Here is an 18,726-nt window from a genome sequence, read left to right on the forward strand (position 1 = left end):
TATTCATTCATTCATTCAATCGTATTTATTGAGCACCTACCGTGTGCAGAGCTCTGTACTAAGCGCTTGGGAAGTCCAAGTCGGCAACATACAGAGACGGTCGCTACCCAACAGCGGGCTCACAGTCTAGAAATCATAATCATAATGATGACATTTATTCATTCATTCATTCATATTCATTCATTCATTCATATTCATTCATTCATTCATTCATTCATATTCATTCATTCATTCAATCGTATTTATTGAGCGCCTACCGTGTGCAGAGCTCTGTACTAAGCGCTTGGGAAGTCCAAGTCGGCAACATATAGAGACGGTCGCTACCCAACAGCGGGCTCACAGTCTAGAAATCATAATCATAATGATGACATTTATTCATTCATTCATTCATATTCATTCATTCATTCAATCATATTCATTCATTCATTCAATCATATTCATTCATTCATTCAATCGTATTTATTGAGCACCTACCGTGTGCAGAGCTCTGTACTAAGCGCTTGGGAAGTCCAAGTCGGCAACATATAGAGACGGTCGCTACCCAACAGCGGGCTCACAGTCTAGAAATCATAATCATAATGATGACATTTATTCATTCATTCATTCATATTCATTCATTCATTCATATTCATTCATTCATTCAATCATATTCATTCATTCATTCAATCGTATTTATTGAGCGCCTACCGTGTGCGGAGCTCTGTACTAAGCGCTTGGGAAGCCCAAGTCGGCAACATATAGAGGCGGTCCCTACCCAACAGCGGGCTCACAGTCTAGAAATCATAATCATAATGATGGCATTTATTCATTCATTCATTCAATCATATTCATTCATTCATTCAATCGTATTTATTGAGCGCTTACCGTGTGCAGAGCTCTGTACTAAGCGCTTGGGAAGTACACGTCGGCAACATACAGAGATGGTCGCTACCCAACAGCAGGCTCACGGTCTAGAAATCATAATCATAATGATGCCATTTATTCATTCATTCATTCAATTGTATTTATTGAGCGCTTTCCGTGTGCACAGCGCTGTATTAAGCACTTGGGACGTCCAAGTCGGCAACGTATAGAGACGGTCCCTACCCAACAGCGGGCTCACAGTCTAGAAATCATAATCATAATGATGGCATTTATTCATTCATTCATTCAATCATATTCATTCATTCATTCAATTGTATTTATTGAGCACTTACCATGTGCAGAGCTCTGTACTAAGCGCTTGGGAAGTCCAAGTCGGCAACATATAGAGGCGGTCCCTACCCAACAGCGGGCTCACAGTCTAGAAATCATAATCACAATGATGCCATTTATTCATTCATTCAATCGCATTTATTCATTCATTCAATCATATTTATTGAGCGCTTACTTTTCATTCATTCATTCAATCGTATGTATTGAATGCCTACCGTGTGCAGAGCGCTGTACTAAGCGCTTGGGAAGTACAAGTCGGCAACATATAGAGACAGTCCCTACCCAACAGCGGGCTCACAGTCTAGAAATCATAATCATAACGATGCCATTCATTCATTCAATCGTATTTATTCATTCATTCAATCGTATTTATTGAGCGCTTACTTTTCATTCATTCATTCAATCGTACGTATTGAGCGCCTACCGTGTGCAGAGCACTGTACTAAGCGCTTGGGAAGTCCAAGTTGGCAACATACAGAGGCGGTCCCTACCCAACAATAATCAATAAATACGATTGATTGATTTATTGAGCGCTTACTGTGCGCCAGGGCTGTCCCGGCCTTGTCCCGGGTGCCTCGCGTTCTCTGCCTCTCCCTTCACCCCCACAATTTTGACCTAGAACCAGGGAGTTGGAAAGCAGGGCGTGGCCAAGTTGCCAACTTGTACTTCCCAAGCGCTTAGTACACTGTTCTGCACACAGTAAGCGCTCAATAAGTACGATTGATTGATTGATTGATTGATTGGGAAGCGGCAGGGCCTAGCGGATAGAGCCCGGACCTCACTGTCGGAAGGTGATGCGTTCTAATCCCGGCTCTGCCGCTGCTCTGCTTTGTAACCTTGGGCAAATCACTTCACTTCTCTCGGCCTCAGTTTCCTCATCTGTAAAATAGGGATTAAGACTGTGGGCCCTATGTGGGACAGCCCGATTATCTTGTATCTACCCTGGCGCTTTGAACAGTGCCTGGCACACGGTAAGCGCTTAATAAATGCCATCGTTATTATTATTGCAATAATAATAATTACTATTATTATTGCAGAGAAGCAGCGTGGCTCTGTGGAAAGAGCCCGGGCCTTGGAGCCAGAGGTCACGGGTTCAAATCCCGGCTCCGCCACTTGCCAGCTGTGTGACTGTGGGCAAGTCACTTAACTTCTCTGGGCCTCAGTTACTTCATCTGTAAAATGGGGATTAAGACTGTGAGCCCGCTGTGGGACAACCTGATCACCGTGTAACCTCCCCCGTGCTTAGAACTAGTGCTTTGCACATAGTAAGCGCTTAATAAATGCTATCATCATCATCATTATTATTATTACTATTACTAATGCCCAGAATGAACAGTCTAGACTGTAGACTGTAGCTCGCTGTGGGCAGGGAGTGTGTCTACTGACTTGGTTACACTGTACCCTCCCAAGCGCTTAGTACAGTACTCTGTACACAGTGAGTGCTCAATAAATACCACTGATTGGTGGTCAAATTTCGGTGAGGGTCAACATGGATCATCGTGCCCAGACTGTAGACTGTAGCTCGCTGTGGGCAGGGAGTGTGTCTACCGACTTGGTTACACTGTACCCTCCCAAGTGCTTAGTACAGTACTCTGCACGCAGTGAGTGCTCAATAAATACCACTGATTGGTGGTCAAATTTCGGTGAGGGTCAACATGGATCATCGTGCCCAGACTGTAGACTGTAGCTCACTGTGGGCAGGGAGTGTGTCTACCGACTTGGTTACACTGTACCCTCCCAAGCGCTTAGTACAGTACTCACCATTGATATCAAGCTGGGTGCCAAGTGATGTACAGGGCACTCCAAGTCGAAGACAGTTCCTGCCCTTGAAGAGTTTGACATCGTACAACACAGAGCACATTAGATGCCTTTTTTACTTGGCTTCCCCCACTGCCACCCAAGCGGTGGCAGTGCTTTATTTTCTTTTGTTAGTATGTTTGGTTTTGTTCTCTGTCTCCCCCTTTTAGACTGTGAGCCCACTGTTAGGTAGGGACCGTCTCTAGATGTTGCCAACTTGGACTTCCCAAGCGCTTAGTACAGTGCTCTGCACACAGTAAGCGCTCAATAAATACGATTGATTGATTGTTGGGTAGGGTCTGTCTCTATATGTTGCCAACTTGTACTTCCCAAGCACTTTGTACAGTGCTCTGCATACAGTAAGCGCTCAATAAAATACGATTGATTGACTGTTGGGTAGGGACTGTCTCTATATGTTGCCAACTTGGACTTCCCAAGCGCTTAATACAGTGCTCTGCACACAGTAAGCGCTCAATAAATACGATTGATTGATTGTTGGGTAGGGTCTGTCTCTATATGTTGCCAACTTGGACTTCCCAAGTGCTTAGTACAGTGCTCTGCACACAGTAAGCGCTCAATAAATACGATTGATTGATTGATTGTTGGGTAGGGACTGTCTCTATATGTTGCCCACTTGGACTTCCCAAGCACTTAGTACAGTGCTCTGCACACAGTAAGCGCTCAATAAATACGATTGATTGTTGGGTAGGGACTGTCTCTAGATGTTGCCAACTTGGACTTCCCAAGCGCTTAGTACAGTGCTCTGCATACAGTAAGCGCTCAATAAATACGATTGATTGATTGATTGATTGACTGTTCTCCACGTAAGATCCGCTCTCTCCTGCCCCTCTCCACCCTCTCTCTCCCCCTCCGCTGACCCTGCGGCTTTTATAGGGGGCAGGAGGAGAGGAGTGAGGATGGCAGAAAGGGGCACCACAAAAGACGACACGCAAAATGCCTCGTGTTCGAGTGTTATTTGCCACACTGCCCTGCAGCCAGTGGCGTTACCAAGGGACTGTGAGCCCACTGTTGGGTAGGGACCGTCCCTCTAAGTTGCCAACTTGGACTTCCCAAGCGCTTAGGACAGTGCTCTGCGCTCAATAAATACGATTGAATGAATGAATTGAATGAGCCCCCTAAAGGGGCACAACTTCGGTCTCCCAGAAATTCTTCAGATCTCCACGGAGGCAACCAAACACAGACCGCTCGAAAGGGCCCGTGGCCCCCAGGATGTATTTAGGCAGCAAGGTCATAAGCGCATATCTTTGCACCCATACACACAACACAAACATATGGAAAATCAGTATCAGCAACTTCCACCCCCTTGTATTTTCCTGTGAGATAAACCAAATAGATCCCAACGCAGCATCTTGAAAGAGAGAAGCTCGGGGTCTCAGATATCCCGGTGGTACTGGCTGTGGGGATGTTAGAAAAGGCCCTACGTGATCTCATTTCTGCTGAATTTGTTTCGGTCTCAACTTCCCTAGGAGTTACTTGGTTCTTACTATGTGCCTGGCAGTCTTTTAGACCGTGAGCCCACTGTTGGGTAGGGGACTGTCTCTATATGTTGCCAACTTGTACTTCCCAAGCGCTTAGTACAGTGCTCTGCACACAGTAAGCGCTCAATAAATACGATTGATGATGATTGTACTAAGCGCTGGGGCAGATACAAGTTAATCAGGCTGGACACAGCCCATGTCCCACATGGGCCTCACAGTCTTAATTCCTATCTTACAGATGAGGTAACTGAGCCCCAGAGGAGCTAAGTGACTCACCCAAGGTCACACAGCAGACAAGCGGGATTAGAACCCAGGTCCTCCTGACTCCCAGTTCTGCGTTCTATCCACCAGGAGACACCGCTTCTCCATCTGGTGCCAAGTTTTACTGATTCTTCCTTAGAAATATTTGGTGAATCCATTCCCTCCCATCCTCTTCTGGAGCCACAGCCCTAGTGCAGGAGGAACAGCGTGGCCTAGTTGTAAGAACATGGGTCTGGGACTCAGAAGACCTGGGTTCTAGTCCTGGAGCTGCCAGTTGTCTGCCGGGTGACCCAGGGCAAGTCACTTCACTTCTCTGTGTCTCAGTTTTCTCAGCCGCGAAATGGGGATTCAGTGCCTTCGGATTCAGTGCCTCCGGATTCAGTGCCTCCTCTGCCACTAATCTCCTCACCGTACCTCGCTCTCGCCTGTCCCGCCATCGACCCCCGGCCCACGTCATCCCCCGGGCCTGGAATGCCCCCAATCCCTCTGCCCATCCGCCAAGCTAGCTCTCTTCCTCCCTTCAAGGCCCTGCTGAGAGCTCACCTCCTCCAGGAGGCCTTCCCACACTGAGCCCCTTCCTTCCTCTCCCCCTCGTCCCCCTCTGCATCCCCCCATCTTACCTCCTTCCCTTCCCCACAGCACCTGTATATATGTATATATGTTTGTACATATTTATTACTCTATTTATTTATTTATTTATTTTACTTGTACATATCTATTCTACTTATTTTATTTTGTTAGTATGTTTGGTTTTGTTCTCTGTCTCCCCCTTTTAGACTGTGAACCCACTGTTGGGTAGGGACTGTCTCTATATGTTACCAATTTGTACTTCCCAAGCGCTTAGTACAGTGCTCTGCACATAGTAAGTGCTCAATAAATACGATTGATGATGATGATGATGATTATGCCTAGCCTCCCACCTGCTCAGACTATGAGCCCTCTGGGGGACAGGGATTGTGTCTGCCCTGATTGACTTCTTAGAACACTGCTTGACACACAGAAATCTCTTAACAAAAACAATACGACTACTAATAATAATATAGTATTTACTAAGCACCTACTAAGCATAACAACAACCATAATGATAACAATAATAAATAATACAAAGCTCCTTACGGAATTTACAGTCTAGTGGGGAGACGGGCACTAAAATAATAAATTACAGCTAAGAGGAAGAAGGAAAAAAGGGCAGGTTTCACGATTTAATGCTTAAGTAATACCTGACTGACTGCATCACCATTCATAATTTAATTCCACAAACCCTAGATTTCTTCACACTTTTCCTCTTAACAGTCCTCCAATTAACTACATCACTGCATTACTTCCTTAATCCCCCTGCAACCCAAAGAGAGAAAACGCAATAAAACTCTCTTTATGGTGTAGGGATGATTTAAAGCATTCAACACAGACCTCCAAAAGGTGCTTCTATTCTGCAATAACTCCACCCTTGGGCTATATTCTGTTCCACATAACTCTCATCATAATCCCTCCTCCCGTCATTTCTTTTGGTTTAAGTGAGGCTCACCCTGTTGAAAAATACCTCATTCTACCCTTCAGTTGTCTTAATCGGTTTGAAACTTCTGGGTACCTCTTTCGGCCTCGTGGGGTTACCGCCATCCCAATTTTTCCCGGCTTTCCACTTCTACCTGCTTGCCAGAAATCATTTCCCCAATGTCAACTGAAAAAGTCCTCTAGAGCTGATGTGTCGTCTTCCATGACCTTGCATTTCGGGGAACCTTTTATATAAAAGCCAAAAAAACTCTCCAGGGAATTTACAGCAAAGGCTCAGCTCAGCTAGAAATATTGCAGACATTTCTCTCATGAGAAGAACTTGAAGGATAGGAGTCTTCAGGCTCAGAAGACCAAGAGAGAAAGGAGACAGGACTGAAATTCACAAAACCATGAAGGGAGTTGGCAGGACTAGCCAGAAGAGTTCTTCCTCTTGCTTTCACTAGGGGAAATCATTTTTGTCTGTCTCCCCATTTAGGTTTTAAGCTCCACGAGGACTGAGGGTCATGAGTCCCCGAGACTAAAACCTAGGTGTCCTGGTTCCCAGTGTCAGGTTCTGCCATATAACACCCACCCACTAATAGCCATTCACTCAATGGGCTTTTCATAATGCAGAGTTGGTGAAATTCACCTCTCTCATACTGATGCAACAAGGCTGATTCCTTGGCAGTTTCCAATTCTGAAGGCTTCTGAAAACTTCCATTTATATCCTAAAACATCCTTGGATCATTCTTTGTCCAATGCCCATGATTTGCGGGCGACCGAAGGCCAATTCCTAGCCTGTCTGGAAGTGGAAACCGGTTTGGGGTTCATTCATTCATTCATTCAATCGTATTTATTGAGCGCTTACTGTGTGCAGAGCACTGTACTAAGCGCTTGGGAAGTACAAGTTGGGGGTTTTGATGGGAAATACGTGGCTGATTAGAACATTTTGCAAGGCTTGTTTTTCTTCCCCTGAGATTGAGGAGGTGGCTTCAACCACCATTGACCTAGACTCCAAAGTGCTCCGGGACACTCTCTCTGTCTTTGAAGTCAGGAAACTCAGACAAATGCCCTCCAGTTAGTCATTCCTACCCTTCTAAATACTCCATCATGACTTGGTCACCTCTGATGGGTCCATCATGTGAATAATAAGGTAACGTCTATTTCTCTGGGCCCCACCACTGCAGCCCTCAGGTACCCCAACAGAGAGATGAGGCTGCCACACATTAAGACAAAATGGAAGACACACAACTTGCCCAGGGTCACAGAACAGACAGGGGACAGAGCCGGGATTAGAACCCAGGTCTTCTGACTCGCAGGCCTGTGCTCTATCCACAAGGCCATTAAGTCCAGACGTTTGTGTGCCCTAACCTTCCTTAGAAACCAAGCTTTTCAGTTCTAAGTTACCCAAGTGACCTGTGGAGAAGGCTGCTGGAATTTTGACCAGGCCTTTCATTTTCTTGTTTAAATACTGCTATTTAATAGACTATTGGTGCTGTGGGGAGCTTTGAAACAATGATGGGAAAGCCCTTCAGGAGATTCTACAGGCTTCAATTTTGATAGATGTGTTGGATCAAAGGCCCACCCACAAACTGCTTCCTGTCCCTCCTTTGGCTCCAACCATCAAATCTGTTCCAGTTTCAGTGACCACAGCTAATGCAGAACATATTTATCTATCAGCTAACCAATCCCCAAACAAGCATCAATATCCCTGGGATGAAATGTCAGCTTGACTTACCACTTCGTGGAGCTGCTTCTCTTCTGCTGCCCGTCCATTAGTTTCTCTCTCCAAAGCCCCCTGAGAGCTCGGAGTAAGGCAGACATCCCCCTCCTTGGGGAATTCACAGGCCTCTGGCTGGACTGCGGGAATGATGCTCGGGAGAAGGCTGTGGACAAATGGTTCGCGAAGGGATGGCTGGGTGAAAACATCTTCGTCACCCTCTTCTTCCTCCTCCTCCTCCTCCTCCCCGGACTCATACGGAGAAGCTTCAGCGTCCGGGACCTGTGGGCCCCAGGGCGCAGAATCGACGGCAGGAGATAAAAACTCGTAGTTGGCAAAAACGATTGTGCTGGGTTCTTGTCGGATGACGTGGGTTGGGGGGCCCCTTTCTGGGCTCTCCCTGGGGCATTCGCTTGGAAGAAGCGTGGTGAGGCTTCTCTCCCAAGGGGAAATGTTGAGAGAATCCACAGCTCTGACCGAAGGGGAGAGAGGGAATGCCCCACCTGGGGGACTACTGCTGCCCGACCCTCTGACCAGCACTGAGGGGGTCTCGTTATTTCCCGCTGAACAGGTCCGCGAAGAAGAGCCCTCCGGATGGGAGTCAGTGGCAGGCTGAGAGGTGGGGTCACGAAATCCGGCATCGACTCCTTCGGGATTTGTCTCCTTCGTTGTCCCCCCGCTCTTGGCGGGGTCTAGCCTCTCTTCGAAGAGCTTAGTTTCCATCCCCGTGCCTGTCACCCATCAGGCAGGAGGGGTGGGGAGGCCTTCCTTTCTAGACTCCTCGACTTTCTGGGATCGCTCGCCACTATCCGGTCCGGGACTTTGGAGCAAAATCCTTTCTAGTCCTGAAATTCAAAAAGGTAAATGCCATTATTTTCCGGGTGACTATATGTGGGAAAGGAGCAGTGCCACCTTGGTTTGGTCACTGAGAACAATAAGTCACAGGCCTGGGGGTCAGAGGACCTGGGTTCTAATCCTGCCTTCACCATTCATCTGCAGTGTGACCTTGGCCAAGTCACTTCACTTCTCTGGGCCTCAGTTACCTCATCAGTAAAACATGGATTAAGATGGTAAACCCCATGTGGGACAGGGACTGTGTCCAACCTGATTAGTCTGTTTCTATCCCAGAGCTTAGTACAGTGCCTGGTTCATAGTAAGTGCTTAACAAATACCATATATATTAAAAAAAAAGACACAGATCGGATAACTTCCCTGTCTCATATAGGTCTCACGACACTATTACAAACAGATTAGCTAGGTTAGCTACTTAATGATGGTACTTATTAAGTGCTAACTGTGTACTAAGCACTGAGGTAGACAACTTATACTCAGGCTCTGTTGTAAAATGTGCTTGCTGAATGTATTCTGTTTTTGGAGCCCTGACTAAGGTGGGAAGAAAGCTGTGGAAAATAATTTGTGCTGGTCCCTTTTTAATTCCTAAATGCCACACTAACTGAAGAGAGACCTTGATTCTAGAGAATTAAGTGCTTATGGAAATGAATACCTGTAAATGTGATAAAGAGGGTTATAATGTAAATTTCTATCAGAGTGCTTAATTAAAGCAACATATACTGTTACTGTCGCCACTGGGAAAATTCATTATAACTATATTTTATACTATGCTTTAATGAGCCAATTGTGATACAATTAATACTATTACTAAGCGCTAAATATTATAGAGCTGTCCTTTGGTTCGAACACAGTGCTGCCAATGTTGGCATTGCATCCATGAATAAAAGTGTCTTTGAGAATCTCTTGCAGGCTATCCACCAGTTTGATTGCAATTATTAGGTGCTTACTGTGTGCAGAGCACTGCACTAAGTGCTTGGGAATATATGTTGGTACAGATTTATTACTCTATTTATTTTACTTGTACATATTTACTATTCTATTTATTTTGTTAATGATATGCATTTAGCTTTAATTCTATTTGTTTTGACAACTTGACACGTTTCCACATGATTTGTTTTGTTGTCTGTCTCCCCCCTCTAGACTGTGAGCCCGTTGTTGGGTAGGGACCGTCTCTATATGTTGCCAACTTGTACCTCCCAAGTGCTTAGTACAGTGCTCTGCACACAGTAAGAGCTCAATAAATACGACTGAATGAATGAATGAATGCAATAGTTGGTAATAATAATAATAATAATAATAATAATGGCATTTATTAAGCTCTTACTATGTGCAAAGCACTGTTCTAAGTGCTGGGGAGGTTGCAGGGTGATCAGGTTGTCCCACAGGGGGCTCACAGTCTTAATCCCCATTTTACAGATGAGGTAACTGAGGCACAGAGAAGTTAAGCGACTTGCCCAAAGTCACACAGCTGACAATTGGCGGAGCCAGGATTTGAACCCATGACCTCTGACTCCAAAGCCCATGCTCTGCCCACAAGGAGCTTACTGTCTACAGAGGGAGGCAGGCATTAAATTAGGTAACGGGTAGGGTAAATATTAGAGTATAAATGAAAAAGTATTGTTATTACTACTACGACTACTACTACAAGCACAAATTTTCCCAATATGGGGATTTTTGAGCACATAACACCCATGTTTTAGGAGAACTGGGTGCTGCTTCCACGCTTCCACCCAAGTGTTTCATGTTCAAAATTCTCTCCACTGATACAGCACGGAAAAGATGAGAGGGAGACAGAGTGAATTATTTAACACTGATTAACACAGAGAACTCCGTACTGTAAACCATGGAAGATTCACTTTGAGGAGCTGATGTCCTAGAAAGGTAAGGCAGATAAAGTCACAGATAATCTGAACTCTAGACTGGATTTCTTTGCGGTTATAAAGTTGGTTCTTGCAGATAAACCGTTTGAAGACTTTCTTATTTTCAAGAGAGCATGCTCCTGGACCATCAGTTCAAAAGTCAGCCGCTAATAAAACTGCTACACTCGTAGCCAGGACTTTGTTAGCTAATATAAATGCAGAAGAGAGGCAATTTAGGTTAAAAATTGCTTTTAAAATCTAGATCATCAATAACAATAAGCGATGTTATTTACTAAGTGCTTACTATCAAAAAATCGGATCATTCTTGTCCCACGTGGAGTTCAGCTATTTAAGAATAGTATTTATCAAAAACCAACTATGTAGAGAGTGTAGTATGCACCTGGGGGAGTACAAAAGAGCTGAAAGAAATGACTCCTACCTTCATCTTATAATTGAATCAACTGCTTCAAAATGCAATTACATTTGCTAGAGGGTACCCGCCTTGGAATCTTTTTCCGGCATTTATTCCTGGCTATTTAGAAGACCAAAGGCAAGTGGGAGTAATGGTATTTACTGAGCATTCATTGGGAGCAATAGGATCTATTAAACTCATGGGATATGCGAGTTTCTTGCTGAGATTGTGGGTCAGTGGAGGCGGGGGAGATGATGAGGGAGAGAATTGGGCACAAGCTGCTGGAAACGTTTTGGAAGAGTGGCCGCCTCCAATTTCAGGCTGTGTTAGCTCGCTGTGGGCAAGGAATGTGTCTACTGTTGTACTGTATTCTACCAAAAGCTTAGTACAGTGCTCTGCCCACAGTAAGCACTCAATAAGTAAGACTGAATGAAATATTGAGCAGGGATAATAGATTCAGCTACATGGGACTTGAGGAGGAGCAAAGATCTGAACCTTAGAGAGTAGGGGAAAGGTGTTTAGTGACCATTTCCTTTCCCCATTAAATCCCACAGAATCAAAGCCACACCTTCAAAACGGGAGACTCAAACCCCAGGCTTCTTCTTTTACAATGCACTGCACAGCACGGTGCGATCAATCAGTCGATCAATCAGTCAATCAGTCAGCTGGGACCAGAAGCTGGGGACGGTGTTCTGCACAAAGTAAGCGCTCAATAAATACAACTGATTGACTGGTTGAAGCTAGGCCTCCTGACTCCCAGGACGCTTCTGAGTCCATAGAAATGCTGAGGCCAAATGAGAATAACTCATATGAATTGCTGAGGTGAGTCAGTATTATGCAGATACTATTAATAAGGAGGAGGGTGAATGTCCGTCAAGTGCTACCTGCCTGCAGGCCTGTTTGTTTGTTTTATGGTATTTGTTAAGTGCTTATTATGTGTCAAACACTGTCCTAAGAGCTGGGATAGATACAAGTCAATTAGGTTGGACACAGTCCCCGTCCCACATGGGGCTCACAGTCTTAATCCCCATTTTACAGATGAGGTAACTGAGAAGTTACAAAGAGAAGTTAGATGACTTGCCCAAGGTCACACAGCAGACAAGTGGCAGAGCCAGGGTTAGAATCCAGGCCCTTCTTACTCCCAGGCCATGCTAGGCCAGGCTTCTTCAAGCTGTCATCTTGCATATCATGTTGCCAGTGCAATAACGACGACTTGTTACGTGCCCAAGTGGAATCAATCAATCAATCAATCAATCGTATTTATTGAGCGCTTACTATGTGCAGAGCACTGTACTAAGCGCTTGGGAAGTACAAATTGGCATCACATAGAGACAGTCCCTACCCAACAGTGGGCTCACAGTCTAAAAGGGGGAGACAGAGAACAGAACCAAACATACCAACAAAATAAAATAAGTAGGATAGAAATGTACAAGTAAAATAAATAAATAAATAAATAAATAAATAGAGTAATAAATATGTACAACCATATATACATATATACAGGTGCTGTGGGGAAGGGAAGGAGGTAAGACGGGGGGATGGAGAGGGGGACGAGGGGGAGAGGAAAGAAGGGGCTCAGTCTGGGAAGGCCTCCTGGAGGAGGTGAGCTCTCAGCAGGGCCTTGAATGCCCACTTCTACCAACAAAAACTCACAGATAACTCCGAGCGGGAAGACTTTTGCCTTCATTAAATCCCTGAGGGGCTTTGCCGTCCACCAAACCTTTTGCAATACTAATCGGATGAAGGGCATTTGCAAGCCAGGCTGCTTGCCAACCGGTCCAAGGAACCAAAGGGTTGCCAAAGCAAGCAGCTGCTCAGTTGAGGAAAGTGACGAAACAGAGGCCCCCGAAAAGAGCAGAGCGATGAGGAGAGTCGCTCGCCTCTCATCTAGCAGTTGGTTTTGAAACTGAGGCCATGTCGACCTAAAATAACTCCTCCTTCTCTGGTGGCTTTTTAAACCATTTAAAACCCACTTAAAACCTGCCCAGCACAAGGAGCGAGTTACTGCGGAAACTCAAGCCCGATGAAACGGCAGTGGAGGCACCACTACAATTGCCTGTCTTTTCCTCCCAACTGCGATTCTTCGAACAACCGTATTTATTGAGCACCTACTGGGATGCAGACCACTGTCCTGAGAACTTGGGCGCATACTACGGAAGTCCTGATCCCTGCCCTCATGGACACTAGAGCCCATAAAACTATGGGAAGGTCAGTGTCCAGTCTTGAGATGTATCTGATAGACCGTGCTCAGAAATCGAGGTCCCTCTGCCTCATTCCTGCTGATGTCCTTGCACAAACCTTTCGCTTTCATAATGAATGTACACTGCAGTGCTCTTCAGGGACAGGCTCTCCCAAACAGCTCTAATTGAGTTGCTCCAAATTACATTTTCTGTTCATTATTTAGAATGATAGATGATTTCCCCATGCAAATTATGAACTGCAAACAAGCCGAGCAACTGCGCAGTTGGGCTTGGAGGAGGAACTGTTGATGTATTTTCCTGCGTTTCTGCAAAGAGGGCTTCGGCTGCAGTTTGGGTCTGACTATTTTAATTTACCGGGAGCCCATGCCGCCTGTGAAGGCCAGACTTGGTTTGGTAGAGATGAGTTAGCCTCTGACTTCACTTTAGCATTATGCTTTCTTCATTGTTAAGCCGGTTCAGGCTGCAGCCGACAGGTTAAAACAGAACAGTCAACATTGACGCAGGCTGAGGAGCCCACGTTGCATTAATATATTTGCATTTCAATCCTCTAGCAGTCTTTTCTGCACCCAGTAAAACCCATTCCCTAGACAATTTTGTTGAAGGATTGCTGCTGACTTGGAAACCACAAAGTATTCCTTCCCCAGCAACTCAAGATCAAAAAAATTAGAGGAAAGAAAGTGAAAGATAAGGTAAGCCAATATATTAAAGACTATTTTTCCAATATTATTTTTACCTGTTTGGTAAGGTAACCCCATACTTTTCAATTCAGATAATTTCCACAAGCATTACCATCTTGAGCTCTGTTAGTAGCCAAAAAGCTCCTCCGTTGATTCAGGACAAAAAAAAAAAAAGAGATATGAATAGCTCCTTAACAAAATGAATTTCAGCTTGCATGCCACCCGCTCAAGAATTCTGTCAACAGAAGTATGTGTGAGAATCCCTGGGGCTGAACAGCCTCCTACAAGCAACAGCCGACTCAGGGAGGGAGGGAGGGAGAAAAAGAGTGGGGAGGCAGAGAGAGAGGGATGCACAGAGACAGAAACAGCAAGAGACAGAGAAGAAGTGAGAGAAGAAGAGAGGGAAAAGAAGGGAGAGGAAATGGGAGAGAGTGGGAAAGGGCAAAAGAGTGTTAGGGGGAGAAAGGAGAGAGAGGAAAGAGGGATAGGAGGAGGAGGAATAAGGAAGAGGAGGGAGAGAAAGGGAGGAAATGAGAGACGGCCAGTAAGAAGGGGCCGGGAGCACACGTGTCAGTGGAGAGGCCTGGGTGCAAGCCATAGGTGCACTGAGTAGACAAATCAGAACCTCCTTAAACGGCAGGAGGCTCCCCTTCCTCCCCCTCCACAGCCTCCTTTTTATCCCTGAGAGTAGCCATGGCAGCTTCCCATTGATCACTGTATGGTTTGGTCTTTGGTCGCTGTCAGTTTTGGAAAGGTGAGATTGAATGGCTAGCATTTGGGAGTCAGTCTTCCCAAACCAACACCAAACAGCGTGTAAATCACGGCTCCGTGACAGCTCCGGGACCCAAGCCCAGAGCGGGAGCAGGGTGGCAGCCTTGGAAGGTGCCCACTAACTAGGCTTTCCTCTGGGTCCTCCTGACGTTTATTTTTGCCTTCTCACTGGAGTCAGCACAATGTAGAAAAACGTCCAAACTAACCCCCAGCACTGCTTGCTTAATAGTAAAAAAATTATTAGAGAAGCAGCATGGCCTCGTGGACAGAGCACGGGCCTCGAAGTCAGAAGGACCTGTGCTCTAATCCTGGCTCCGCCACTTGTCTGCGAAGGGACCTAGGGCAGGTCACTTCACTTCTCTGTACTTCAGTGTCCTCATCTGTAAAATGGGGATGAAAACTGTGAGCTCCATACGGGACGTGGACTGTGTCCAACCTGATTAGTTCGTACTTACCCCAGCAATTAGTACTGTGCTTGGCACATAGTAAGCACTTAAATAGCACACACAAAAATACCATTAAAAAATTATTAAGCACACACTGTGGGCAGAGAACTGGGGGAGATAAGGAATAACTGGAGCAGGTCCTGTCCCTCTTGAGCACGGGGCTCAATCTAATGGGCAGGGGGAGGCGGAATCTTATTATCCCCATGATATAGTTGAGGAAACTGCAGCCCAGAGAGGTTAAGAGATATACCCAAGGTCACAGAGGTCACTCCCTTCCTGCATGTATCCCCAGTCCAGATCTTTCGGCAAAGTAGACAGTGTCTCCAGATTCATTCAATCATTCAATCGTATTTACTGAGCGCTTACTGTGTGAAGAGCACTGTACTAAGCACTTGGGAAGTACAAGTTGGCAACATATAGAGACGGTCCCTACCCAACAGTGGGCTCACAGTCTAGAAGGGGGAGACAGAGAACAAAACAAAACATAGTAGCAAAATAAAATAAATAGAATAAATATGTACAAATGAGAGTAATAAATATGTACAAACATATATACATATATACAGGTCCAGATGCTAAAGTCTTAAGTTGTTTTCCTCGAGGGAAAATTCCAGGCCAATCAGGCTAAGGGGCTCAACCATCTAAGGTATAGGAAGAGCAGGAATCTTATCCCCATTTTACAGATGAGGAAACTGGGGCCCAGAAAGGTTAAGTGACGCGTTCAAGGTCCCACACCTTTAAAAAAAGGCCAATGTGGACCTGTAGAGGCACAACCGTCTCAATCAATCAATGAGTCATATTTGTTGAGCATCTACTGTGCGCAGAGCACTGTATTAAGAGCTTGCAATATGCCTGCCCACAATGAGCTTAAAGTCTAGAGGATTTCAAGATGTAGCTCAACTTCAGCTCATCTATGAAGTTCAGTCCAATTTTGTGGCTCCTGGGTAAGCCCACAGGGGCCAGTTAAAAGCAGTACTCCCCCCGACCCCCTGCCCCCCACCCAATATGAGTGGTAAGGGCTGAAGCTGGTTTCAAAGTACCCATCGGTCCCTCACATCCATATACTTCCACACCCTCTGTTCACAGCTAGAGTAAAATGGGTCACAGGAGGACATAAATGCACTGAAAATAAAACGACTCCCTTTGTACCAATGACTTCCCAACGGGAAACCTTTAAATTGTAATCAGGCGATAGATTTAAATGTCCTAAAGGATAATAAAGGAAATTGGGATTGTCATTTAAAGAGTCACTCAATTCCAATTAGACCCTGGTCCCTTCCAGTGCATAATAAAAGCCACCAATTGAAAAATAAAGATGCAGATGATCTCTGATTTGCACAAGTGTACTGAATGTATTTCACGAAGAACAAATCCATCATGTCTCATGCAAAAACTAGGTTACGGCTTTATGGCAGGATAATAAATTAGTGTTTCGGGAAAACGCAGTTGGAAGGGAATTCACGCAATATGGATAGTGGCCGTGATGAAGAAAGCAGAGATAGGTCACACAAATGGCAGCATGGCCTAGGGATCCTGGCTCTGTCACTTGTCTGCTGTGTGACCTTGGGCCAGTCATTTAAATTCTCTGTGCCTCAGCTACCTCATCTGTAAAATGGGGATTAAGACTGTGAGCTCCCTGTGGGACAACCCGATCACCTTGCAACCTCCCCAGCACTTAGAACAGTGCTTTGTACATAGTAAGAGCTTAATAAGTGCCATCATTATTATAAGAGGGACGAGGAGCAGGTATCTTCTCCTCACTTTACAGATGAGAAAACTGAGGCCCAGAGAGGTTAACTGACTTGCCTAAGGTCACATAACAGGTCAGTGGCAAAGCTGGGATTAGATTACATTACATTAGAGAAGGAGCATGGCTCAGTGGAAAGAGCCCGGGCTTTGGAGTCAGTGGTCATGGGTTCAAATCCTGGCTCTGCCAATTGTCAGCTGTGTGACTTTGGGCAAGTCACTTCACTTCTCTGTGCCTCAGTTACCTCATCTGTAAAATGGGGATTGACTGTGAGCCCCCGTGGGACAACCTGATCACCCCGTATCCCCCGCAGGGCTTAGAACAGTGCTTTGCACATAATAAGCACTTAACAAATGCCATTATTATTATTATTATTATTATCCCAACTTTTCTGGCTGCCCAACCCATCCTCCTTCCACGGACAGAAGAGAGATTTACACTTCTCTTTAATTTTGTAAGGTAAGGGATATCTGGAATGGCTAAATGAGCACACATCAAGGTGGTGGGTGGAGGGGTGGGGGGAGTTCAAGCTACACCTGGGACTGACCCCCCAACTCCCCAAAGGGCTTTTAAGAGGCCAGGCTGGTTCTGAAACCCTCAGAGCATTGGAATGAGGCTTGCTAACTGCCTCAGAGGGATGTCAGATTAACACCTACAAACTCCTTGGAGTTTTATGGAAGGAAGGTATGGAGCCTAATAAAGGGATAATGGAAAATTACATAACAGGATATAAAATCCTCACATCTTTCAACGAGCCTAACACAGTTCTTGCATATTTAGGACTGAAGCGAGACTTCCATCCGGCAATCGAATTGACGTTTGGTTACTGCCTGAAGTTATTCATAATGGATCCAGGGGCCGGGGAGATTTTTGTGGAGATCTTGAAAAGGGAAGGAAGTGTTACAGGAGAAAATCATCAACAGCAATAGACTTCTCAGAATAGTTTTCATCTCCGTGCCATTTCTTGATCATCATAGAGAAAGCAGAAATGAACATCTACCTTTTCCAACTCACCGAATTCAGGGGCTGTTATCAGTTTAGAGCTCTTCAAAGTAACCGAGTGAAAGGTAGTTAGTAGAGAACAAGAGTTTCATTTGGTGATGTGAAAAACCTATTTTTGTCTTAAACCACCCTCATTTTACCACACTGGGCTAGTGAAGAAGAAAGGGTCTTGACGCATACATGCTTTCAAAGAGTAGCTGGACTTTTCTCATTATCTCTAGACTCATGGCAGCTCAAAGGGTGGCCTAGTGGAAAGAGCAAATGACTGGGAGACAGAAGACCTGGGCTCCAGTCCTGGCTCTACCACTTGGGCAAGCCCCTTATCCTCTTTGGGCTCAGTTTCCTCATCTGTGAAATGGGGTTTCAATTCCTCTTCTCTCTCCTTCTTAGGCTGAAAAGCTTCATTCGGGGATGGAGTTGTGGCAGATCTAACTCTACCTCACTGTAGGGCACATAGTAAGCACTTAATAAGTACACAAGATTCCTACCCTCATGGAGCTTCAGTCTAGTGGGGAAGGCAGACACTAAATCTGTAGTATTTATTGAGTGCAAAGCACATGCAGAGTATTGTGCTTGGGAGAGTATAACAGAGGAAAAAGACCTAATCTCTGCTCACAAGGAGCTTAGTCTCCTCCTATTGTCCTCAAAAGAGGGCTGAAGTCTCAAAGAGAACATGGTGGCAGTCTTTTGACCTTTTTACTGCTGGACAATGCCCCCTTTCTACCTCCATGCGTTTGCAGTTGTTCACTAGAAATGGTCCAATCCTGTAAATCTATTCGTCCAGGATCGCACACGCA

The 18,726-nt window shown here is 45.4% G+C and overlaps 1 protein-coding gene across 1 annotated transcript in view; it reads right to left on the reverse strand.

The window, feature by feature from the left end:
* STARD13 (StAR related lipid transfer domain containing 13) overlaps positions 1–18,726 on the reverse strand; it is a 326,179-nt gene that overhangs the window by 237,538 nt on the left and 69,915 nt on the right. The window contains exon 3 of the mRNA XM_038761765.1: positions 7,981–8,807. Coding sequence (XP_038617693.1) covers positions 7,981–8,685 — 705 coding nt within the window. The 5' untranslated portion in view covers positions 8,686–8,807. The remainder of the gene's footprint in view (positions 1–7,980; positions 8,808–18,726) is intronic.

This window comes from Tachyglossus aculeatus, chromosome 20 (assembly GCF_015852505.1).
Source record: "Tachyglossus aculeatus isolate mTacAcu1 chromosome 20, mTacAcu1.pri, whole genome shotgun sequence".
Classification (NCBI taxonomy): Eukaryota; Metazoa; Chordata; class Mammalia; order Monotremata; family Tachyglossidae; genus Tachyglossus; species Tachyglossus aculeatus.